Here is a 26,661-nt window from a genome sequence, read left to right as displayed (position 1 = left end):
CAATGCATTTTTCCAGCACTGCCAGTTTTTATTTGAATCATGCACATGACCTGCTAATTTCCCGTATTCTATTCACAAGTTTAACATCAAGTGGAGATTCAACATTTTAGCAGCATTTGCAGTAAAAGCTTTTCAAAATGAAAAGAATTCTTGTGTGGAATTTATTTTTTTCCCATTTCTTGTGAAAGCACAGCTTTTTTCAAAATTTTACTGAGTGAAAATTTTTGTTTCACAATCCAATGGAAACTTCTATTCCTTCACGCTTTTTATATTGAAGTTAACATTTTCAGTAGATCCACTGAATAGCTTTAGGTTTAACTTGACAACTGTGTCTGTTAATTTCTGTTGAATAAAGGTGAACAATGGAATGTGTCATTAGGTTTGGCAGCTTAAAATATTAACGAGAGGAAAATAAGTTATCTGGTGAAAAAGAGAATAAGACCCTGACATTTGTGTAAATGAGAGTGTTAAATCTCAGCAATAGTATTTGTTTGCAGATTGGAAACTTGCGATATGACATATCGAGAATGCTTTTTAGGAGCGCAAGAGAATGTTTTTCATGAACATAAGAAAATTGTTTAATCGCTTCATTGTTATCTTCTATGCACATAACAATAAATTTAAACAACCTTTCTTTTAGTTACCAGTGCCCTGTCTTAAGGAACCTATGACTTTGCATATATTGTTTGCACAGTTATGTAGATTTCAGAGAAAGTAGTGCAGTTAATTGGTAACATGAACTAAGTCCTTCCTTACATATACTGAAGAGAAAAAGCAAATTCTATTAGAGCTGTGTTAGCTGTTAATGCATGAAGTAAAGAATTTTAAGACACTGTTAGGGAAAATGCACGTTATCTAGCTACACATTAGAAAGAAAGCTAGTATATCTGCAGATTTATGAAGGTTATGTAAGTAGCAGTGCGTTTTACTTAATCCACAATAAGTTTTGTAATTGTATTTTTCTCTGTATTCTTACACGCAGACTTCACTGACAGTGACATATTCTGCATTTAATGCTGGACTAGATATCTGGGTCTGAGGAGATGCCTTTAGATTTACAGTGCACACAGGTGTAAAGACAGTATCTGGGTGTCACCGTGGTGTGGCATCAGCTGAGGTGCAGTAAGACTTCTGGGACTACCACAACCTGGCTCTTTACATGACTAGCTGAAGCTGAAGCAGTGACTTCTGCTAAGCAGCCGATATGACCTCTGACAATAAACAACTTGACGCTGATGAGGTTCTTAGGGACATGGTTTAATGCCAGAGTTAGGTTGATGGTTGGACTCAATGAACTTGAGGATCTCTTCCAACCAAAATGATCCTATGTTTCTATGATAAGAGAGGATTCTTCATTTCTTACTAAGACCCACAGCCTATTGAAAAGGTTTCTCTGTCTTACTTGTAGTCAGTGAGTAACAGGCAAATTGCCCATTTTGATGAATTTCCCATTTTATCTGCTTTATACCAGCCAGCTACCTTAGCCAGAATCCCTTGCTGCTGAACTTCCTTGAGAAAAACTGTGGGGTTTTTTTAAAAGGTTTTTCACTGTCAGTTTGTCTCAAAGGTGGCTCAGTGATGTCTGTCTAACTCCTAATGTTTCAGAGGTACAGTTGCTTTTAGGGATATTCCCTGTTCTTCCTCAGATTTTGGGGGGATCTTTTTTGCCTACAATTTTCAGGAACAAGCTAGAATAAGAAAGTAAAGGCTCGAGGGAAGGACTTCTGTTTCCTGTTTCATCCCAGGTCATTTATTTTGAAAAGTTTTAGACTTGGATTTTCAAGAGTGAACCGGCATTGGACAAGACTTAAAAGTCTCTCAGCACACTAATGTTTTCAAAATGAAAGCTTTTACTCTCCAAAATAGTATATTTCACTCAATTTTATTGAAAAATTAAATGGGTGAAGAGCGCTCCGCCCAATGTTTTGGCTTAATGAAAATTTCGGATTGATTCAAACCCAAAAGCTTTATTTTTATATTCCTCAAGACTCTATGCCTTCCTTCTCTTCCCTCATACAATGTAAAGAATACTAAAATTTCTTCTGTAGTGATATTTGGTGCAAATGTCTTTGTTTGGAGATCAAGGGTTTACTTCTGTTGTGGTAAGATCTTCTCATATAGAATCACTTCCAAACTTCAAACTTTTCATTTTTCACTCCGTTTGTGTCAGACTTATGCATTTAGACATAACTTTCACTTAATCTCTGTGTTACAGTTAATCAGTCCTTTCTCTCTTTGATCTGTAATTGGGTCAAATAAGACTAAGATGCACTGATCCCTTGAAACATGGTGATCTAGTCAGTCAGTTCTGATTCGCTGGGTATGGCCTGAGTATATTTTTGTATTTGCTCATACATTAGGTATCAAGACCTAATTCTAACATGTAGTAAATACAGTCTTTCAGCTTTTAGAGGCAGAGGACATGAATTCTGTTGAAATTGGCTCATTAATATTTATTTATCTTCAGAGTGACTCATGAACTGTTTCAAATTTTGATAAGCAATTAATGCATCAGTGATTCTAACAGACACAGAAAAGATTATTATGAGCCAACAAATAATGGCTCGCTTAGGCATGCAGCAGTCTCTGCAATTTTAGAACTGAATTTCATCGCAGTAAGTACTTTTATGAGTTTTAAAGAAGCAGATAGAGGAGAAGATAACTTTAAATGTATGGGACTATGATATATGCATATGAAAATGTTAATGTGAGAATCAACAGAGTATCCTGCTTAGTGATATGTATATTTGTGCAGCTCTTTATCTAATCATGTGTATGTTCGTGTGAATAACCATACGGAAAAGACTTTTTTCTAACACATTTCATGGACATCCATATTTAAATCTAATATATATTCATACTTCAAACTTTGTGTGGTGTGGAAAGACCACTAATGCCTATATAACATGGCTTCTTTTTACAAAACTATGTTTTTCAGTAATTTACAACTTCTTCCCTTTTCTGCTTGGGTCAGCAGAGCAGTGCCACGCTGCCTCTGGCTGGAATTTCTCTTTCCCTTTGTTCTTCCTGTTTTGAATTCACATCTTTAATTCCTACCTCCCAGAGCTTTACTGGCTGACAAATAAGTGAAGCATTGTCCCTATACCTTGGCATTATTCTGTGCTATTCTGCAAAATCTAGGGGAAATGTGTGGGTTGTGCAAACATTCACGTATTTATACATGTTCACATGTATACAGACATATATTTGATGACAGTTCTTTGTTCCTGAGGTCTATATATGTTCATGTATGTACAATTTATGCTCAGTTCATAGTGAACCCTATGCTTTTTACCTAGTAGAAGTTAGAACAGAACATTTTTGGTAGACATCTGTATGTATGCTCATGCAGATATAATATAGTAGAGGTTTGAAAGAGCTGCATTATACAAAACAAGACCAGTATTCACTATGAAGGTAATCTGAAAAAGACGATATGTAGTTCTTACGCACTGGACAACAGGTGAAAGTGCTTATTGCTGCAGAGGACCGTGTAGGTTCATCCTATGCTTCCCTTTGTGCCCAGCCTGAGTTGCCACATGCCGGTCTCTGAGCTTGCGTATAGCCAGGGAAATACCCACTCAGGGCATCTGTGCAGGCTAAGGAATGCACAAGAACTTTGTAACACATCTAAGCCTTATTTAAGAAAACAAAAAAACAAAAAACATATGGAAACTTGTTTACAAGTAGTACTAAATTGTGTCATGTTACCTCCATTTTGTTAGTCTAGCCACTGTCTCCATTAAGACAGAAGGGCAAAGAGATTTTAGCAAGATTTACAAAGTTTTGGGTTGGATGGCGCCTACTATCTCCAGTATACGAGTGCATTTCTGTGCCCTTTATGCATGGCTCAATGGCACGGCCCCATGCCATGGACAAGCAAGTTCCTGTATCACTCACAGTGTGGTTCAACGGCAGCTTAAGCCAGTCTCAGCCTGGGTTGCCCAAGTCCTGCTCCGTCACCATCCTTGGCTGTGTGTTTCCACCCCTTTCCCTGTGTGCACGCTGCTTCGGCAGCAGAAAGTCAAACTGGTTGAGGGAGCTGCCTGTGAGAGACAATCTCCCTTACCCATAGTTTTGTTTCAGTGTATGAAGACTCGTGCTGCCACATGTTGGGTAGCACAGCAGCTGAGAGGTCCATTGGAGTGGAACCTGAGAGGAGATTAAATGGCTCTGAGGCAAGAGCTGAAGGAAAAGGGGAAAGAAATAGGAGAGAAGAGGAAGAGAAAAGTCACGAGGCTTTATAATTAAGTCTTTCCTCCAAAATTTACATGAAAGTATTGTTCTCGATTCCCAAAAGATCAATGGTGCTTGGGAATAATATTGAATAAAAGGCATGAAAAGGAATATTGATTAGTTGTTCATTGTGTATTCTGGACACTGATGATTTGGGGATCTGGAGGAAAACAAAGTATCTGACCATATTAAAAGCTAAATATTCATATAAAAATGTGGGAATCAGAAAAAAAACCAGAAAAAAATTTAGATGACACAGACAAATTCTGGCATTTTCTCATTTTGGAGGTGGGAAGTTTGTGCTATAGGGTTGGTAAAATTCTTGTACATATTTTTGTATGTAATATAAGCCTACAAAAATTTGGAATGGAATTTCAAAAGCACTATGTCTTCACTGTTTTCTAATTGATGTGGACTTTCCGCACGTTCATTTTCCGAACAGTTGGAGATAATGAAGATGTCAAACTTGTGGAAGTTCTCAAGTCCTTTCAATGATCTTCATGTAATCCTGAAAGAAGATCTAAGTTACATGTTTCCTAAAAAATATGCATAATTATATAGTATTAAGAGACTTTTGTCTTGCTGTTTTTTCAGTCTGTCATCAATACTAGGAAAAAAGCAAGATCTTTCTTGTGTCATATAATGCTAGCAGGAAGAAGAATTTAATAGACTCTACTTAGAGCTTTATTTCCTTATTGATCATTTTTGCTTGAAATGACTAGCTATAAACACTTACACAGTCAGAGCTGCAGTAATACAGTGATGTTCTACATTTTATACTCCCATGAAGAGACATATTCACAAACATTATAAATAGAATATTTTGGGGGTTTTGTCTATTCGTTCTAGGATCTGTTTTATGTAGCTACATTTATTAAGGTCTCTCTACTGAAAAGTCGCACAGCCTTATTCCATGCTATTCCAGAAAATTAAGTGCTGTAGAAGTGCACTAAACGAATTAATTTTTTACATTTATAAAAGGATTGGAAAGAAGTTGATGAAAAACCTCTTTTGATAACCCTGAATACATACAAAACATGCACCTGCAGCCTATAGTATAATTGCAGGTTTAATTTTTGTAAAGGAGAAAGCTTGATTGTCGACAAAGGACCGGATTAACAGCATTTGTAATTGTGGGAAGTGCTGTGCCTGGATATTTGGTAACTTTCATACTGTTACAGATTAAGGCATTTAAAGAGGTGCAAGAATCACAGAATCATTTTGATTGGAAACGACCCTCAAGATCATGGTGTCCAACCATTAACCCAACACTGGCACTAAACCATGTCCCTAAGAACCTCATCTACATGTTTTTTAAACACTTCTAGGGGTGGTGACTCAACCACTTCCCTGGGCAGCTTCTTCCAATGCCTGACAACCCTTTCCCTGAAAAAATGTTCCCCAATATCCAATCTGAACCTTCCCTGGTGCAACTTGAGGCCATTTCCCCTTGTCCTGTCACTTGCTACTTGGGAGAAGACATCTCTGACATAAGATGCAGAGGGATGGGGAGGAAAGTAGTGTGAGGGTGAGGGAAGTGGATTAGGGTCCTGGGTAAGATGTGCAGGTCCCCCATGCTCTACCGACCCTCTACTCTTTACAGGCTTAGGTTACAACAGCAGCACAGGAGTCAGGGCACTGCCAGGTTTCACTGTCAACAACATCCCATAGCTTACCAAGAATGCAGTGCAGATTGCAAGTGGGGTCAGTTGTAGCTGTTTTTAAGCACCTCATTGACATCAACCAGGGAGAGTCTGTCACCGTGCGGGAGGGCAGGGAGGCTGGGCAGCTGGTAACAAGAGGTCAGCAGAGTACCCAGCATCAGGATCCCACTGCCAGGCCAGATCATGCTGCTTCCCTGGGGAGATGATGTAGACACTGCTGATTTTCAGATGAGTCCCCACCAAGGACGGGCCACAGTCTCCATGGGCAGAGACCATATGTGATCTGAGAGATACAGTAGCTCAGATGTGTTGCATCTTTAGCTATTCCTCTCATTTTTGAGATTATATGTCATACAAGCTACTTCACTTGGCTTTTAACCTGTCTCCCTACCTGTGCTGTTTTCTTTAAAAGCAGACATCTTTTGGTTGTTTTCATGCCTTGTTTCCATGGCGAAGTGAGTGACACTGTTCTCTTGTCATCCAGCATACCAGCTCTTGAGTAGCAGTGCTACTGCTGCCAGGGCTCTGCTACAGGATCTGTTAGGTCTGCAAGGGAGAAATGTCCTTGTGGGCCTGTCCTTGTTCACCCTTTCTTACTCATGTAGAGGAGGTTCTTAGGGACATGGTTTGGTGCCAGAGTTAGGTTAATGGTTGGACTCGATGATCTTGAGGGTCTCTTCCAAACAAAATGATTCTGTGATTCTATGAATATTCCCCTGATGCACCCGTCTTCTAAGGCATTTCACAGAATCACAAAATGTTCTTGCTGAGGAGCCAGTCATCTTTGAATCAGTAGTTGTGGTGGGATAGGACCCACATGTGGGCATCATAGGCACGGCAGACACCTGTCATGTTCATGGTGTTCTTCTTCTAGCACAGGATGTGGGCACTGCCTTCATCTCATGGCTGATGAACACTGGCATGCAAAGTATTCACCACCACAGTATGTTGTTAAAACTGTCTACACAAGACAATACCCGTTGTCTGTTTCACAAATCTTGGGTCAAAGCAAAAGTGAATTAAGTGCTCCTTATACAATCATAAAGCCTGGATGAAATTCCTCAGGACAGGATGATAAAAATGGAGGCCAACAGAGTGACACCCAAGAGGTTCTCAAAGGAATTTTTAACAAAAGTGTATATCAACAGTAGGTGTTTTTGTTCTCAAGTGGAGGTATTGATAATAAGCTGTGGAGGGAAAATGAGCCTTGGTTTAGAGATTGCACAGATACAACCTAAGTTTGATGTGGGGAAATTAATTATATTATCCCCATCACCAAACTGGACTCAGCCTTGTACTCCTTCAACTTTCGGCAAGTCTGTATTGCCATTACTAATTTGTAAAAGACAAACCCCAAGTGAGCAACATGGCACATAGTTCTTTCATACTTAAAAAAAAAAAAAAAAGAAAAGAGTAAAAAATTGAATATGTAATTTTCAGCAAAGCAGGCTTTGGAATAAAATTGTGGAGTTCTGCCTGAAGCTCTTGGTGTATCACAGAATCACAGAATGTCAGGGATTGGAAGGGACCTCAAAAGATCATCTAGTCCAATCCCCCCGCTGGAGCAGGAACACCGAGATGAGGTTACACAGGAATGTGTCCAGGTGGGTTTTGAATGTTTCCAGAGAAGGAGACTCCACAACCTCCCTGGGCAGCCTGTTCCAGTGCTCTGGCACCCTCACCGTGAAGAAGTTTCTTCTCAAATTTAAGTGGAACCTCTTGTGTTCCAGTTTGTACTCATCGCCCCTTGTCCTATCATTGGTTGTCACTGAGAAGAGCCTGGCTGCACTCTCGTGACACCCACTCTTTACATATTTATAAACATTGATGAGGTCACCCCTCAGTCTCCTCTTCTCCAGGCTAAAGAGCCCCAGCTCCCTCAGCCTTTGCTCATAAGGGAGATGCTCCACTCCCTTCATCATCTTTGTGGCCCTGCGCTGGACTCTCTCCAGCAGTTCCCTGTCCTTCTTGAACTGAGGGGCCCAGAACCGGACACAATGTATGTCTCTGCCATCATTACTTTGCTGAATTTAAATTACTTGATAAATTGATGAATTTAAATTACTTCACCAGATCAATATAAACTGATTTGTGGAAACTGCGGAACAGTAATTGGATTTAAAGTCTTCATCTTATACATGTCTGTATTCTGATACCATTGTGTTGTAAAGGAGGGTTTGATACTTTACTATCACCTTCCATTTCTCTCCATTCACAGATATGCATCCACCTGTAGCTCTGAAAAACTGTGGTGCTTTTATAATAAAGTATGGCATATTTTTATAGATCAGTCATTTTTTAAAAATGTAGCATGGATTAAATGTACTGCAGTCACGACCTCCATCTAAATCAGATTCCTCTAGTGTTATATTTCACTTACACATTGTTTCAAAGTAGAAAAGCTTCTTGCTGCTGTCAAAAGATTTTCTTCTGAGGTGAAACTGGGCTTCGTTCATCAGAAAAGTGAATGGAGAACTTTGAAAACAGAGCAAAAATCAATAAACCAAGTGTTCATGGCTTCTTTGTAACTAATAAAAAGTTGCTTTCGTCGAATACCAGGCTTTCTTCCTACCTAAACATACCTAGTGGTTTGACAGCTCTTCCCATCTTTTCTGCTTTGATCTATCATTGCTATATACTTCAGTAGCTTGCACCTACTGAGATCTGAAGTATTACCCTTATTTCTGTAATCTTGTCCTCTATACCACACACTATATACTACCACTATAAATACCCATGCTGTTTTACATATTTTGTAACTAAATTGGTGTTTTCCAAATAACAACAAAATCTCTGCTACAATATTTAACATAAAATAGTGGTAATCACATCTTGGAGCATCTCCTGTATGTTGGAATCCGTGTTGTAAGCTCTGTGCTGCAGAATTCTGCTCAAAATTGGTTTCCTTGTCCAGTGCAATTGGTCTACTTGCTTTTAATGTGTAGAAAAAGGGCTTCAAATCATGCATAGAATATTAGTGGAGAGAATAATACCTCCATAGTTATGTACACATTCTGGAAAAACGTATGCTAGTGTATGATCCGCTCCTTTCATTTGTCAGGGCTGTACTTCTCAATGGCAAATTGGAAAGAAAAAAAATTATACACATGGCTGGATATATACTTGCTGATGAAAAATGTTAGTGTCTTTATTTTGAGGTTCATGATACGCTGGCAGATGTGTGGCAAACGCTGGAAACACCCATTTCTGTCAAGAACTTCTTGAATATAATAGCAGAGTATGAAGCCATGAAACCATGTCTGTCTAAACAAAGTCAATTGCTGTGTTCTCAGCTTCCGAACGTTTTGAATATATGGTGGCCCAGCTTATGGTACCATTTCAGGATACATCATTTCCAATTCTGCATCTTTCGGCCAATTTTCCTTTCATTTATGGAAAAGAGAGAGGACCTGTTTCTCACCCTTGGTGAGAACAGGTTCAAATCCAGTGTCACGTTCATGTCTCACGTTTTTCTGAAAACTGCTTTTTCAATTCATTTGCCAAATTGCCCAGGTTCCTCCTCTGCAGCTCCTACAGTGAAGTTACTTGTATGGGGTTCAGGTGCCCAGGTGCTGGGGGGCGCGCTACAGCGACCTCTGTGAGGAGAGGCCAAGGCTGCCCCATGCCAGACTCCAACCAACCCACTGCATGGCAATGCTGATCCCCTCAGCCAAGGTGGTGGCGCTTCAGTGACAGTGTATTTAAGAAAGTGCAAAACTGATGCGTGGCAGTGAGGAGTGAGGGGAAAAAGTGAGAGGAGCAGCCCCACAGACACCAAGGCCAGAGAAGAAGGAGAGGGAGGAGGTGCTCCAGGTGCTAGAGCAGATATCCCCCCTGCAGGCTGTGGAGAAGACCACGGTGAAGCAAGTTGTGGCCCTGCAGCCCGTGCAGTAGAGCATGGTGGAGGCAGATCTACACACTGCAGCCCGTGCTGGAGCCGGGGAAAGGTGCGAGGAAGAAGGAGTGACAGAGATGAGGTGTTATGGACTGACCACAGTCCCCATTCCCCATCACCCCTGCAGCACTTGGGGCGCTGAGGGGAGGCAGAGGAGTTGAGAACGAAGGAATGAAGTTGAGCCTAGGATGGAGTGGGAGGCAGGGGGAAGAGGGGCAGGAGAAAAGTGCTTTTAGTTTTATCTTTGTTTTTCGCCACCCTACTCTATTTTTAATTAGTGATAAATTGAATTCATCTTCCCCAAGTTGAGACTGTTCTGCCCATGACAGCAACTGGTGAGTGGCCTCCTTGTCTTTATTTCGACTCGCAAGCTTTATTATCTTGTTTTTCTCCCCCTGTCCTGTTGAGGAGGGGGAGTGAGAGAGCGGCTGGGTGGGGGTCTGGCAGCCAGCCGAGGTCGACCCACCGCACTTACCAACACACACACGTGGCTTTGGCAAGCATCGCTGAGTAGTGCAGGTTTGCATAAGGTATGAGGTATGTTCAATATAGACTGCCAAGTAAATTATGTAGGAACGTGTCATGGTATGCATTATGCATTTCTATTTAATGTGTTTAGAGCAAATCCACATTTTGAAATGTCTTGGATCTTTTGTTAAGTGTTCTTAAGATTGAGGTCTGTTGTGTCAGGAAAGCATAGGATCTTTAATGCACCTCATTTTTTTTCTTTTTTAACAGGTTAGGCAAAATTTGGGCAAAATACACAGATCCAAAATGGCCTTCCTCTTTCCATTGACTATAGAGGAACTCAGAGGTCTGAAAAATGTGGAGTAAGCACTCTGGGCTCCATCATGTTCTGGTTTTAGGTGACATGCGAGATGTGTAACTCTGCTTTGGCACCATGGCAGGCTTGCCTGAATGTGTCCACTGTGGAGCTGAACTGAAGATAAGGAAGATGCTCCAAGAGCATCTAAATTGCTGTGGTCTAGTTCTTCATATTTGCAGAAAGAGAAGAAAGGAGGCTTTTCACTCCTTCCTAAAAGCCAAGTAAGAGGCACAAACAAGTATAAAGGAAGAAGTCAACTGAGAATCCTTTCTGTAGGCTGTGGATGTGTGTTCTTTTTTTCTCTGCTCTTCCTTTTTCATTGTGAAACAGAAAAACCGTCCACAAAGAGAGCTACTGAGCTGAGCAGACTTCTGGTGTCTCGGTTGGCCCTTAAATCACTACCAACCCTTTGTACTGGAAGAGAAGAACTTTCTGAGGGCAAATCCAGAGATTTTGAAACAAATGAGGTTTTCAGACTATAATATTTTCGTCCCTGAAATGGTATGAGCACGTATGAATAAGTGACTGTCTTGTACATCAGAAAATATCTTCAAAGAAATCTTGTTTGTCCAGGTTCATACAAGAGGGTGAGGAGACACTGAAATGCTTAATATACAGACACAGGAAGCAAACCCACTAATCTCATAAGATGTAGTTTGGAGGGGAGGAGAAGCACCTACATTCTCTGAAATGCTGACTAACTAGGTAGTCGTTTTTTTCCTCATCTGTTTTGTGGGGGTTTTTTGTTTGTTTGTTTGTGGTTTTTGTTGTGGGGTTTTTTTGTTGGTTGGTTGGTTTGGTTTTTTGTTTGTTTGTTTGATTGGTTGGTTTGGTTTGGTTTGGTTTTGGTTTTGGTTTTTTTTGGATGGTTTTTGATTCTTTATTATCATGAAAAGGTGAACCTCCCATTATCTAAAGAGTTGTTAGCAGTGTCTTATGCAAAATGAAACAATGCATTATGACTCTTACTGTAAGCATGCATGATTTTGTTGAGTTACACTTACAAAACTGCTCTCCTCTTCACAATTTTGGAACATAAATTGCAGCCTGCCACAAAGTGTAAACACATTGTGCCAGATATACTGGCACAGCCAGCTTGTTTTGCTTCCACAAATCCTTTATATATTGTAAGTTGTAATATATTTTTTGTTTTAAGTGAGTAATATGCCCGATACAGAGACTCATTTCTGCTTTCATTGACAGTCACATTCCTCTTGAATTTCTTTTCATTTACACAGGTGACCCTGGATAGACTTATACTCAGATTTAATGAACGAATTTGCCTGTATCAGACAAGAAGGCATAATGTTGCAGGGCACACAGAAGTAAGGAGCAATAAAGTATATTTTAACCACTAGAGAGCAAAGATAAATCAGTCTAACTACACACAGGCAGCTGATCTTTGAAAACGGCTACTGCCAGTTTCGTATAATTGCTTTTCAGAGGAGAACCACAGAGTGTTTCCACTGAACATAAATGAAACACCTTGGCATCCACTGAAGCAGACAGACTTGGATCGGGAGAGCTGGCAGCCTCTCACAAGAAGCAGTTTTGTTGAACTGCCTTTGAAGAGTTTGAACTGGCAGTGCTGTATTCTGGCTGCAGGGTAACTTGGCTGAGAACATCAGGATTTCCCCTGACATTAACCCATTTAAAAAAAAAAAAATCATTTCCTTCCCTCCCACCCCCATTCACAAGGAGAAACTATTTTTATTGCCAGACTTGGTGAGTGTTAGTCCCTCATGAAAGGAGCAGCAGAATTAAAACCATTTAAGGTTTTAGTAATTAAAGAGCAGAAGACACAAATCAAAATTATATTAAATAACTCACATTTAATAGGCTATTAGATTTTATTTCATAATAAGAAAATGCAAAATAATGAAGGAAAGCAGAGATAACTAGAAATTGACAAGATATGAGAACAGTCTCAAGAACTTGGGCTGGAGTGCTGGTTTTGGTAGATAGAGTGGCAGGACCAGCACGAGTCTCAGTCACATGAAGGTTGTGGATTGTGTCTCCCAGAATCCAACAACTTGGACAGGAACCTTTTGCAAAACCATATTAAAAAAAATACCGATTTAAAAAAATTGGTTTGCAACCTTTTAGCATTTTTATCTCTTTCTTGATCCTCCGCCTTGACTGTAAATTTTCCCCACAAGATGTGCAGCAGTGACACTGATGCCATACTAATGACGGAGTAGAAAAATTATTTCAGTATCTCCACGTTGTACTTTTATTTATATATTACATTTTTTTTTTTCCTCCCCCAACATGTAATCCTCTCAGTTTTTTCTACCACTGCGTTTCTGGTGGGTCTGCATTTTGTTTATCTGCAGTTTGCATATATCTTTGCTCAATAACATCTGGTTGGGTGTGGAGCAAACTATTACATTTAACAAGGCTACTTTGAATTAGGTTGGTTATTTCTTCAGCTTGAAACCACGTCCAACTCTGTTTCACTTGAAAAACTATAAATGCGCTTTTTAATGTATCGCCTGAGCTTTTAATTACAATTGTGAATAAAATGGCTTAGAAATTATCATTATTTGGCAAGTCCATTTAAGATTTTTCTTGCAGGTGATTATAACTTGAGTGTTTCATAATTTGTGCAAGCATTATTTTAGGTATCAGCTTTACTCTGTAATTGTCTAGGCTGTTGTTCACAAGGTTTGCCCCTTTCAGCTTGTCTTGGACTTCTCTTTCAAGTTCTGTAAAATGATTAAAACTATGTATGAAACTTATAAAATTATAAGTTGCTGCTGTAATTCCAGATCTTGCTTAGAGTTCTGCATGCCTGAGATGTATTGTCAAGGGTCCTGAGGCTGCAGGGGGAAAAAGAGAGAACCAGTCACAGATAAGAGCACAAAATTTATAATGAAAAGAAAGGAAATAGTACACAATTTCTGCATGATGTTCCTGTGTTGTAAACACTGTTTGTACGCCACCGCCGTTTCCTAAGACAATCTCATTAACGTCTTTTTCCTGTTATGAAGGAAAAACAGGTAATTGTACCAAAATCTTGCGCTCCTTGTTTTCAAGAACTTGAATTTCGTCTCAGTAGGGAATACTTTGATCTACCATTCACATGTGCACGTTCTCACGTATCAAGCCCCATTTTTCTTTGCAACAGAAGTTTGATACTAAATAAGCAGCAAGTTTTAAGCAGCAAGGCACAGAAGCGTCATTAAGTGCTTGGAAATACTGAAAGGCCGGTGCTCCCTCTCGTGGTTGAACTAGAAGACGACAAACCAGCCGAACCAGCCCTGGGTGTGCGGGTGTATCGGCTCCTGCAGCAGGAGCTCGGCTGGAGATCGAGACGAGTTAAAAGGAGAAGCTAATCTTACTTTGAGAAACCTTCATTTTCACCTGCTCAGACGATCCGAAAGTGCCAAACCCCTGTGCTGGACGGTGACGGACCAGCCGCCCTCTCACAGAATCACAGAATGTCAGGGATTGGAAGGGACCTCGAAAGATCATCTAGTCCAATCCCCCTGCCGGAGCAGGAACACCTAGGTGAGGTTACACAGGAAGGCGTCCAGGCGGGTTTTGAATGTCTCCAGAGAAGGAGAATCCACAACCTCCCTGGGCAGCCTGTTCCAGTGTTCTGGCACCCTCACTGAGAAGAAGTTTCTTCTCAAATTTAAGTGGAACCTCCTGTGCTGCTCGCGGAGGCTGCCCGGCAGAAAGGTGCAAAAAAAGAGTATGCTGTGTTGGTCTTCTTTTTCTCCTCTGACAGAAAGCCATGCACCTGAAAGTATTACACATCCACTTGCAAGGATTAAATCTGAATCAAGGAAGCTTCATAAAAATTTAATCCATTTGGGTTTTTTTTAGGTAGTTTGATTAGTAATTCATTGCTGGAATTGCTTGTGACTCATCAAGAATCTGTTTCTTGAAGAAAGTATTCCTAGAAAATCAAATAAAATTCACTTAAACTTTTTGTTGTAGTTGTTAGTAACAAACGTGTTTTCAATCAGTCCATCCCTGCCACCTCCTTCTAGCTTTGTTTTAGAGCTATTGGGCTCCAGCTGTCCATTCGCTCATGAGTGTTTGAAGGTATTTAACTGTAAGGAATGGTGGCTAATTTGTGATCTGATAGCTAGAACTGAAAGCCACCAGGCCAATCACTAAAACATGTGTTACATAAAAGCACTTTTAAATGGCTACACAGACTACGGCCACACTGATGGTTTACAGTTCTGAGAGTCTGTGTCAGCCTGGTGAATACTTGACACATACCCTTTTTACATGAAATCCTGGAGGTATATGTACCAAAAACTTGAAGTGCTTGCTAAACTTACCAAAACAAGTATGATACAGTTAAACGCAGAAGAAAGGGCAATTTTCAGACTCCTGGTTCTGGTTCCCTGCTAGAGCTGAGCCTAAGCCCAAGAGGTTTTGTAGTCAGAGAAGTGTTTTCTTCCCTGTTAGTCCCTGCACAGCAGTAAGAACTAGTGAATACAGGCAGGAGACACACTGCAAGACTAGAGGATGCTCATCTTTTCAGTGGATTTCTCAAAGTGGAGCAGAGAGTCTCAGGATTCCTGGCACAGTGGCAGCATTTAAAGATTATGGCATAGTTAATCACCAAGACTTGGCATATCTAGTTCAAAGTGCACCACAGGATTCAGTTTGCATTCATTCTGCATTCAGTTTGCTTCAGTCATTTGATGTAAAATCATTTCAGTAGAAATGCTGAGGTCAGAAAGAACCATTTCTATAGTGGGAAAAACAAAAACAAACAAAACAAAACAAACAATCAAACGGCAACAAAAAAATCCTAACCAAACCAACCAAACCAACAAAGAATGTGACTGATTTATCCTATGGAGCATGGGAACTTAGCAAAGTGTCCCATTATTATCGATATGATGCCACATCGTCGTCCAGCCCTGTGTAAATGTAAAGCTTTACGATGCTCCATTTTTCCAAACTGTAAGTAACCATAAGTAGACATTCTACAGAACTGCACCAAGCAAAATCAAACTGCCATAAAGTTCATGTGTGGCACTAATTGCAATTTAACTGCATGGTTATTAGAAGAGCTTTTAATTAACCCAGTCATCATACTGTGGCATACAAATTGTGCATAATAACAGCATGCTGAGTGTAATGACAATAGGTTTGTCTGAACTGTGAAAATCAGGAGTTTTATAATTTTCTGAGGTTTCTTTTTATGCCCTTAAATATTGTGCAGTATTTAAGAACATTTGAGCAAAAGAAAAGAAAATCCAACAGAAAACCCCCTGGTAAGTTGCTGAGGCTTGTCTGTTTAAAAATTTGGTAGCAATCTTTAATTCTTCCTGAAATTCAGTGAGATGTGCAATTCTCTCCTGAAAAATATTTTTGATGATTTTTCAGTCTCACTTTTCTCAGAGTATTTTTGGTCCCCTTTGAGAATAATTTCATGCTCTCTTTTAGGATTTTTTTGTTTGAGGCCAAGAAAAATTCTCAGTTTGTGAAAAAATTCCATGGGAATACCCTTTCAGTGAAATTGGAAGATAGTAAGAATACATTCTGATCAGATAGTGATGCAAAATGGTAATTTGCTAGATCATTAATGTAGTGAGAGCATTCCCCTTCTTTTAAAGTTATGATTCCAGTCTGTGTCTCTTAAGACTGACATTAACAGCACTGAATTAATTTTTACTTGAAAGGTTAATTTTGCAGCCCAAAGGGTAAAAATAAACAGTGTGGCTAATGGATATAGTTGTAGGCCTTCAAAGAATATGGGAAATACAACTGTCATTACACTTATACCATGTCCTCTTCCTGAAGACCTAAAAAATGCATCCAAAAAAGGCAGACATTATTATGAAAAGTGTATTTATCTATTTTTTTAGACTATCATCAGCCCTGTACTGGGAAATGAGATACTGAAATTTTGGTTTTAAATTATTTGGCTCACAGATAACACAGGCACTTGAAGGCAAGTTTAGACTGTATGACCTTTTCATGTGCACAACAGTTTACTGAAGAAACTTGGTGACAACAAAGACTTGGTTAATGAGGGATGCAAAAGTACATTTGGCATGCATATACAGTTAATGGTTTAAAGACGACATAAAAGTGACAGCCACTGGTAAAACGTTAAAAAAAAAACAGATTGGGTTCAGCTGGGTGAGTGATACAAGTGCGATGCACCAAGCACGGCAAGAACCGACACCACACAAAGCCAGTCAGTCAATCAGTGGTCCCAGGGGTTTAAATCTAAGACATACGAGAAAGATAACATGACGATGTCATCGTTGTGTGTGCACGCACATGCTGAGGTTGTTCACCCTGCCGAAACTGTGTCTGAGGAAGTGACTTTGCTGCAGGTCGGTGAGTTAACTTTCCTTCGTGGGAGGTGTTGCTGTCACTAACAGAACGGAGTTCTCAGCAGCATCATTACTGTCGCGCGCTTCTTTGTGGGAACGGCAGAGTTGTATGTGGTGCTGTACAAACGCTTTTTCTCATTTAAATAATGCTTTTTTTCAGAATTTTCCAAAAATGATTTTTGGTAAAAACAAAAAACAAAACAACTCCACAGTTCTTAAAAAGACATTTCAGATAGTGACTGGATTTTTGATATTTATACCTATAAAGTTTGCTTAAGATTTTTTTTTTAAGATTTTATTTTTGAAACTCGAGATTTATTTTTAAATGCATCAGTGAATGCAAATTTACCAGTATTGCACAAGGCATTTCCTGAGACATTCACTCAAACAGAATAAACAGAGAGAAAGGTCATTAGACAGTATTTTGAAGCAACTGTATAGTACATATTAAACTAATATCATCCATATTCCAAGCCACTGTGGCTGTAAAAATTATTTATTTTCTTTATTTGTTCATTTTAGTCAGAGTAAAAAATAATGAGTTTTTTTGTAAATTCAAGAAATATAGATAGCTGTGGATTTTCCTGCTTTCTTAGTGGAGCTGAATGCATATGTTTCTTTCAGTTTCCTCTAAGTGGAGACAATTTATATTTAGGTATAGATATAGATGATATAAATATAGATATAGATATAGATGATATAGATGATATAGATATAGATATAGATACAGATATAGATACAGATATAGATATATAGATATAGATATAGATATAGATATATAGATAGATGTATTTTTTTAACTTATTTATTTTCCACCTGCCCCCCCCCACCAACCCAAAGGACTGGTACTGATCTGCTTAGGGTCTGTGCTGGCCAGTGAATCATCTCCACCGTGTTTCTCCTCCCCTTGCAGGCTCCCACCCTGCAGTCAGTCTCTGAGGTGCCTCTTTCAGAGATGCATGGCATCTAAGACCTGCACAACCTACATGCCTAATCCATGCCTGTCATAAGACAAAGCCTCCTTCCCAAACATTTGACTCTGACTCCCTCTGTCTGTTAAACACTTATTTCTATTCTTCATAAGACGAAAAGTTGTTGAAGTGTGTGTGGCAAGCTGGAACTGAGGCAACCAAAACCGTCAATTGCTTTGTCATAAAAGTTGATCGTAAGCATAACCCTCCATGTCACATCAGTGAGCATAAGAGAATATGAACAAAACAAGAGAAGTAAAAGCATTTTTTTGTCCCTGGTAGACCTGCATTATATTGATGTAGCGTAGCTGACGGGATAGACTGCTGCAGAGGCTGGTGAAATGCAGCGCTGAAGGAGCAGACTCACGCAAGTGTGGGTGAAGCCTAGAGAGAGTGTAGACACTTATGGGGGAAAATGGGAGTCCAGTTAAGCTTGTGAAGAGTGTGGGATAATATGCTCTTAAGAAGAGCTAATGAGGGAAGTAGCGGAAGAAGTGTGAGGAAGGTTTGAAAGTGAATTCGAGGACAAGAACAAATGTATTGAGATGCTGTCCAAGAAGGCACTGCCTCTGATAAGAAATGGTGGGGCGAATACTTCAAGTGATGTTTGAAGTGTATGCCATTAAGTCATTTGAAGGACATTAGCCATATGTCCAGGGATTATTATCTTGCAGGTAAATTCATGCATCTCATTTGAAGGGGATCCAGACTATAACTTGGATGCCTAAATTAAGACATGGATTGCAGCCAAAAAGGACTATTCACTTTCAATGTTACCCTCACTTTGAATTCATAAGGTGAACACTTATCCGTATGTAGTAATAACACTGATTCTTTCTTCTTTTAATTGGCTTAAGCAAGTACATTCCATGAGTCTTTCATTATTGCCACTTACACCGTGCATAATAACAAAGAAAGTCATTAAAATTAGTTATGTTCGTTTTATTTTAAATTTTAAATGTATTCCTTAGCTGACACTACAGTAGGTCTCAGTTGGAAAGGCAGTCCCTAAGACTTGCACTTTTTGATGTGTGTGGTGGTAACTTGAAACATGAGATTTATTTGCTTTCTCCATTCTTACATTTGGGGATATAAAATCCAACAGGAAAAAATAATCCTTGCTGTATAACATATGCATCCTTTCCTCTTTCTCATGGTAGTGTTTTTAATCTATTTCTGCTTCAAAAATTGGATCCCTGTCACAGAGCCAATAGTGATCTCCTCTCTCCTTTTCTCTTTTTAAAAAAAGTTGGCTACCTATTGAAACCAAGTTTTCATAAATCACATACAATATTGTGCTAGCTTATAAAAGGTATGTGCTATTCAGTCTGCTTAATATCTTGTCTGATGTGATCCCCAGCATGAAGTATCTCTTATTTAATAAATACATATGGCCCTAATTATTTTTATTCAGTGATGTCAAGGTTTAAGACAAGGTGAAAATAAACAAACAAAACCAGGACAAGTGACTAGGGAGAATAACAAGCTATGAACATGAATTGATATCCTCTATCATCCAAAATGCTCAGTATCACATTTTACAAAGAAGAAAATGGGAGTTCATGTGAATTCGTACCTGTTGACATCTAGATCAAAAAGCCAGACGTATAAAATCCCTTGATATTTTCAACATCTATGGTCCGAATCATTAAACTTACATCTTGGATCATTAAATTTACATCTTGCAAAGTAGTAATGCAAGTTTCCACCATGCTAACTGTTCACTCTGTGCTCAGGGTAACTGTGCTGAACATGCCATAATAATTCATCAACCCCGAAAGAAATCACAAAGTTCAATGCATATTAAAAATGTGATTGGGGTGTATTACAGAAAAAATGGAAATATGCTGCTGTTCAAAACACATCATGTTATCTGAGGTTATTGTTACTGTCTGCGTAACAATACACTTTCCTTACAGGAAGAAAAAAAAAAGCCACAATCAAAATAATACATTTGGTGACTTGCTTATACACTTGGTATTCCTTCAAAAGGTGTGATTTTTTTTTTACTATAAAATGACTAATTATGTGCTTACTGCATTCATTATGAGTAAAAAGTTGAGAAGTATGATAGTTAATGTCACCTTTCTTAGCTTAAGGTCCACAGAATTTTCTTTCTTCTTAAAATGGCCAATTGAGAGATACAGAGTGGTTTGGTTTTTTCTTTTTACATGTGTTCTTTCCTTCTTCTTGTGGCTTTTTTCCGTTTAGGTGAAGAAGGTATGTGGTCCTCCTGTAAGGAAGCCTACACAGTCTCCAGGTTGCTCCTTTGGTCAGAACAAAGATAATCAAGGGTTGAAGATGTTCTCAAGAGACAGTGAAGAAACCCTTGCCCACAGAAGAAAGTAAGACATTAGTTTTACAGCCAGAAAGCAAGAATAAAGTAAGCCATTAATTTTACAACAGAATAGGTTATATTTAATGCAATGGCATATATTACTACAGAATAAACAAGGTCTGCAAAGAATGAAGCATTTCAGCAACACGATCTGCTCTGTTACATTTTGGAAAGAGTAATTTCATTACTAGATTTTGTTTTCTCAAGTAATGGGCATATGGCCAGAGTAATTTGATGCAGTTTAAAGTATTTAAAAGAGCGGATAACACTGGTAAAATATGAGCATTAGCTCTATCTTTATGTGTAAATTTTCAAATTACATTATGCAAATAAAGTACAAAGTTAAAATCAGAAATTTCATTTATATCACAGTGTCTGCTAAAATACAGAGAAGTTTTCTCTGTCCTCTTTTTCATTTTATTTCACTTCGCAGTGCAGAAACTGAAGTGAGAGAATTGCAGGGAATAATTGCTCACTCCTGATGTCTGGAGAAGAAAAAGTGCCTGTAAGCCTGAAAGGCAGACCGTTCTAGTTAGTGCAGGGTCTTTCTTGTTCCAAAGAGTGGAGAAAACAAACAAAACAAAACAAAACAAAACAAAATAAAACAAAACAACCTCCAAACAAACACAGGATTTAGAGAACATTGTGAGAATGGAAAGAGATGCAAACCAGAAATTTGCTTTAGCCAGCACAGAAGTTCATCAGGCAATACCAATTATACGAGCACATTTTCTCTGTGTTGTGTAACTAAGCAAGTTCTTGATGTTTTCTGATTGCTAGCACTCTGCAAACATGAAATCGCATTCTAAAATCCCACTTAATCCAGGACTGTTCCATGTTTCAAAATGCGTGGTGGCTGGATTGACCTCAGGGAAGTTGCCCAGAAGAACTTAAGGGGCACAAGAGGCAGTGAGAAACACAAATCAATGTTGTTTTCCCGTGACTTGCCTCTGCTTGAGATGCTGGAAACACTTTATGGTATGCCATACTACACCAAAGGGTGAGGGGGGCAGGGAGAAAGTTCGAGATCCATTGACACAGATTTCTTTTTAACAACCTCATAGTTAGTATCATCTTCATTTGCTGCCTCCTGGATCACCTCTTTCCTTATTAGTCACAATCGCTTTCTATTTCATTTTATATTCCCATGGCAACTGTTAACAATTCCTCGCGTGGAAGAGCGACATCTGCAAATTCTTGCAGCCTGCTTTTAAGGCAGTGCTGTTCTCTGAGTCAAACTCCACCTTATTTACCTTCCATGTTCTTCTGGCAGCAGGTCGCTCTCTGCAGCTTTCACAGGCTTTAGCAGAAAAGAAAAAGCTTCTCCACAACTGCATAGACTTGATCAATGACAGTTATGTGAGTGAAAACAATTAACAAAAAGAATCCATTAAATGTGACTCCTGAGAGTTGCATGATTTCCTAATATTTTTGAAATGCATCTTCAGATGAAAGTTTACATTTTGAAGTACGTGTTGGACTGCCTCTGCCTGAACTTTTCCTAAATTATTTTTACCATCAGAACTAAGCTGGGATTTTCTATTACTATGTGGTAGAATAAAAAAACCAAACTTTCTCTTTAACACCAAAATTGTCGGATGAATTTAAAAAAAATTCTAAGCAGAACCTTTCATAGTAACATCTAAACTTGAAAGTATATAGTGCTTTTTCCTCCAGAATTTAACAATGCAGACAGCTTTGAGCAGGAAGAATGAAACTGAAAAGAAAACGAACATTTCCAAATAAACAGATAAGAAGTATCTACAACTTCCACTGGCTGTAATTGCACATTTATGCTCAGCTGCCTCTAATTACACGCTATCTGGTCTACAAGATGATGATGTGAAAATTCACATTCATACCATCTGCCCTTCTAACTGCTTTGGTCAGACATCACCAGGGCTGAAATCAGTCATTACTTATGTATTAACTTTAGCTTTGCTGCAGGATGTATTTACTAATAAACTGAATGACCTTTCTGTTGGAATGTGGTTTGTCACAAGATATTATGGCAGCTGTATTTATTTCATTTTCTGCGTTATACATGGATTTATTGTGCAGAAGAAAAAATTCCAACTATTTACTATGAGAGGACCCTTTAAACACTAGTTTTCATCTGGAATGTAAATCCAAAGTATAGACAAAATCCAAATCAATCCCACTCAATGGAAAATGGAGGAAAATTGCAAACATACTGTGCACACTGGATGCAGTTTTTGGGATGGAGAAATACAAGTTATGTCTATTAATGGCTGGGAGAGTGTGGATGAATCTTATTTACATATTTAAAATATATTGTGCATAAACAATTACATGATGCACAGTGAAAATTTACCTTACTTGAGATATTCAAAACTGCAGTTTTACACTTAGTAGGGCATTCATATCACATTTAATAGGCATAGTAAATCTAAATCCCTGTGATTAGTAGAAAATAGTTGCCCTACAATTACAAGAAAGAATATGTGGCTTTTTAAATGACGGACTGTTTTTATCTGTTTTAATTTGGAGTGAACAATACTTAAGAATTTAATTCCTTATGCTACTTTAGGTCTACGTTGACTAAATACAGGTAAACATATAGAATATTTCTAGCATTTTTTCACGACTCCAGACACCATACAAGAAGTTAACACATAGTGAAGCTTGCTAGCTTACAGAGCAATAAGTATAGCAATTGCTGGTGCCTTTCTTTGTACCTCCAGGTCATAGATAACTCAGTATAGTGTATGTTCTAAACCACAATGAATAAATATTTTAATTTCTCACAGCAGCAATGAGTCTCCCAGGAAGAGATTTTCAATACATAAGCAAACAATTTATAAGCATAAATATCACACTGCAGTTAAAAACATACTAACTAAAAAGTCACTCATTTTAAGTACGAAAACTTATCATTAGCTCTGTGCATCTTGACAATTATTTAAAATAGCAATAAATAATTTATAACCTACCACTACAGCACATGATAAAACTGATGTCATTTTTCAGACAGTAATTTCAATATCCACTATATATTTAACACCTACATCTTAAACCCATCTTACCTAAAACTTGAGTTGCTCTATAACTCTACCAAATACTCTTTGTAGTATTTGTAACACTGTGTAGGGGACTAGTTGATAGCGCTTTTGAAAAATACATGACTTATTCATAGACACCTATTTTCCTATTTGCTATGAGGGGATTTTTGATTTTTTTTGTATATTCAAGTGTAGCATTGCAAACTGTATCACATCTATGCAAGAAAATTTCAGGTTGGAGCAAAATAATTCCTAGTCCAGAGCATGAGTTAAGTATTTTATATGACTTTGTCCAGTGAGAATATCAACTTTGTAAACTATTGAAGTGTATCTGAGAAAATCAAACTTATCTAACGGGAAACTGAAAAATTGATTTAAAAAATCAGTGGGATCGATGAAGACTAATAGAATAAACACATTCTTTATCTTCTTGTAGAAACACACAACAGCAGTAGTGCTTAAAGTTATTGATTGACACTGTCAATTATTTCCCATGTTGCCCTGTGCAGAGAATTTATCAGCCACCTCCGGCTGTACAGAGCCTTTTACGGTGGCCTGGCCGATCAGCTGTGCGGTAATGAGTTGGCAGCTGCCGATGGACACCCGTGTTGGAATGGAGAAGATGTTGTCGGAAGGTACCTTTCTGAGTTATTTTTGTCTTTTCTTTCATATTTCTTCTTTCTCTAAAGTAGCCTCCAACTGGTATGTGTTAAGGTCGGTTCGAAAACAAAAGCTGCATGACTTTCCTTCTCTCAGGCTTGATTTGTAATCAGTATAAAAAGTCTCCCTGTGTATGTGTTTTGAGGAAAAAAAAAGATTTCTACTGTTCTTCAGACATTTTTCGCTCAAATTTATGGCACCTAAACATATAGTGGAAATGAAGCTGGATTGGCATTTACAAAATGCAGTTGGAGAAAGAAAAATATTTTTGTTTGAGCTTGATCTTTATAAAATGCTCCTTTTAATACAGAATGTGTGATAGCAGACTCAAGCTATTTGCTTAAAACTTTCTCTGGCTCTGAAGAATGGAATAATCTCTCAATATATATGGTTTCTCAGGAGACAGCAAAAAGTTAAGACACAAAGATAAAGCATTTTAAAGGTGAAACACATGTATAGTTCTATGTATACAGAGGCTTGGGAGACATGATTCATCAGAAAAGAAGAAATAATAATAGACTGCTGTGCTCATGGATGTGTATCTCTGGAATCAATATATTTCACAGCTTACAAAACCAGTAGAATTTGTGGATGTCAGGAGGATTTTCAGAGAGCTGATCTCTATGTTTTTGCTTTATTGTTCTCATCACCAAAACAAGTATTTCTCTGATCAGGAAGTCCTTGTGGTGACAGACACCGAAATATTAAAAGGTTCATTGCAATTACTTTTTTAATAAAAATCATGCTGTTAATACAGCATGCATTAGCAGGGGATATCAAAGGTCATATCAAAGCAGGTGGCCAAAGGCTGTGAGGTGAGTTAGTAAAGTGGGGAGGTAGCTGGTACCAAGTACAAAGGAACAGTGACAGCCTTCAGGTATCTCAAAAAAGGTTAGGTAGGAGCTGTAATTTATTGGTAATGATACCTGAGGAAACTTAATGAATACCCTTTCAGCAAACAACTGCGATCCTACTTTTCTTTATCTTCGTGGGTACTCCAATGCTTTGGCAGCACCGAGGCCCAATGTCTGGTTGACTCCCTTGAGAGTCTCATTGGGAATCTTCATCCTAAAGTTTTGAGTTTTCTCAGGATAACATGTCCTTTCTTTAGATATCAATATTGGAGATTTAGTCTCTGCTTTACCTCCTGGTCTTTGTTTTCCTGTCGTTCCCCAAATGAGTTATAGTACTCCTACCAAATGTTTCAGTAAAAATTTGACATATGCATCTTGTAATTAGAGTTTTCCTAAGAAGAAGTTTCTTGTGTCATTACTTTTGGCTGTTTATAGTCTTCTTGTTAATATGTTACATCTTTTCAAACCTATATTATACAATTATGTTGTACTATTACATTTTAGTTCTTTTTCTGTCCTATTATTATACTATTACTGTGTTCATACTATAATACTATGCTGTTTGATTTTGACTGGTTGGACACTTCAGTACTTATACAGAAATGAAACATTCTACTAAATTCTAGACCATAGTGTTTTTTTAAAGTAATTTGATTTGACTAAAAATATTTGATTAATGTGATTTATTTATTTGTGAATCAACCAAAAAATATAAGTGGTGACAAAAGCACTGTATCTTAAAAGTAAGACCACTTTGATATTAATTTATCTTGTAAATTTCCTTACTGAAATGTTGTATTTTCATATATATATTAATATATATTTATTCTTATTTTTTTGGTCTGATATATAGATAATATTTAGAAGTACAGGGTGCTTATTAAAACCAGAAGAGCAGGATACTCTGAGTTGCTCTAGGTTATCAACTGGAACTGAGACCTGCAGATTAGTTCCTACATCTCAATACCTTTACCTGTACACTAGATCTATCGTGGTATATGTTCTCCTGCTTCAGTAGCTATATGAAGGTGCTCACATCTGTCCTCCTCCTCCTCCTCTTCATTTTGCCCTGTTTCTCAGTCAAAATGTCCTTTGTTCAGTTTTGTTAATATTTGTCCTTTTGTAACTGAAGGGGAAAAAGATATTTCCTGCACTTTGAATGAGGTCAGGGGTTTTTTTACTATTATTATTGTTATTATTATTACAGAACTCTTAATCTAGGGGAAAATGGACATTCTTGTCTTTTTGTGCTTAGGCACGTCTATGTGCCTGCTGTGAAAGTAAGGCGCGTGTGACATAAGCATGCCAAAGAGGAGCACATAGATCTGATGTGCGGTGCCTGGAGATTTCTCTTAGAAATGGAAAGTCAAACTCAGCCCCAGAAACACATTCAACAAACTCAAACAAAAAAATCCTGCAAATTCAGAAACAAGGAGATTGTGTTTGAGCAAGAAAGGCTCTTGATCTGCCACACAGATTGTGCTGAGGATTGACATTTGAAGTGGATCAATGAATCCATCAACCACTGAAGAGCAGCACTGCAAGTGATTGTGTTTGGGGATATTGTGAAGGGAAATGACGACGTCAGGCATTGGGAATGTGGACAGGAGGCAGTGAGCCGAGCCACTGAGCAGGCAAACCAGATTAGAAGGGATGAGTAACATCCATAAAACCAGGGAAAGCAATTCAAAACTACCTTGACAACACTCAGCCTGAGTCCACTTTTAGCATTTTCAGGAAAACTGTGACACACTTGAAGAATATTCTCAGAAGCATTATGAGAGCAATCGAAAGATCTAGGAAATTGAGCTTACAGAAAAGGAGTGAAGAATTAGATTTGTTTAATCTGTAGAAGAAAGACTGTTGGGAGAAAA

General features: G+C 38.4%; 1 protein-coding gene across 1 annotated transcript in view; it reads left to right on the top strand.

The window, feature by feature from the left end:
• Nucleotides 1-26,661, top strand: part of GPC5 (glypican 5) — a 685,893-nt gene that overhangs the window by 110,090 nt on the left and 549,142 nt on the right. The window contains exons 4-5 of the mRNA XM_065655261.1: nucleotides 20,124-20,257; nucleotides 23,783-23,908. Coding sequence (XP_065511333.1) covers nucleotides 20,124-20,257; nucleotides 23,783-23,908 — 260 coding nt within the window. The remainder of the gene's footprint in view (nucleotides 1-20,123; nucleotides 20,258-23,782; nucleotides 23,909-26,661) is intronic.

This window comes from Caloenas nicobarica, chromosome 1 (assembly GCF_036013445.1).
Source record: "Caloenas nicobarica isolate bCalNic1 chromosome 1, bCalNic1.hap1, whole genome shotgun sequence".
In the NCBI taxonomy this organism is placed as follows: domain Eukaryota; kingdom Metazoa; phylum Chordata; class Aves; order Columbiformes; family Columbidae; genus Caloenas; species Caloenas nicobarica.
The sequence above is the reverse complement of the archived record's forward strand: the minus strand, read 5'-3'. Positions and strand labels throughout refer to the sequence as shown.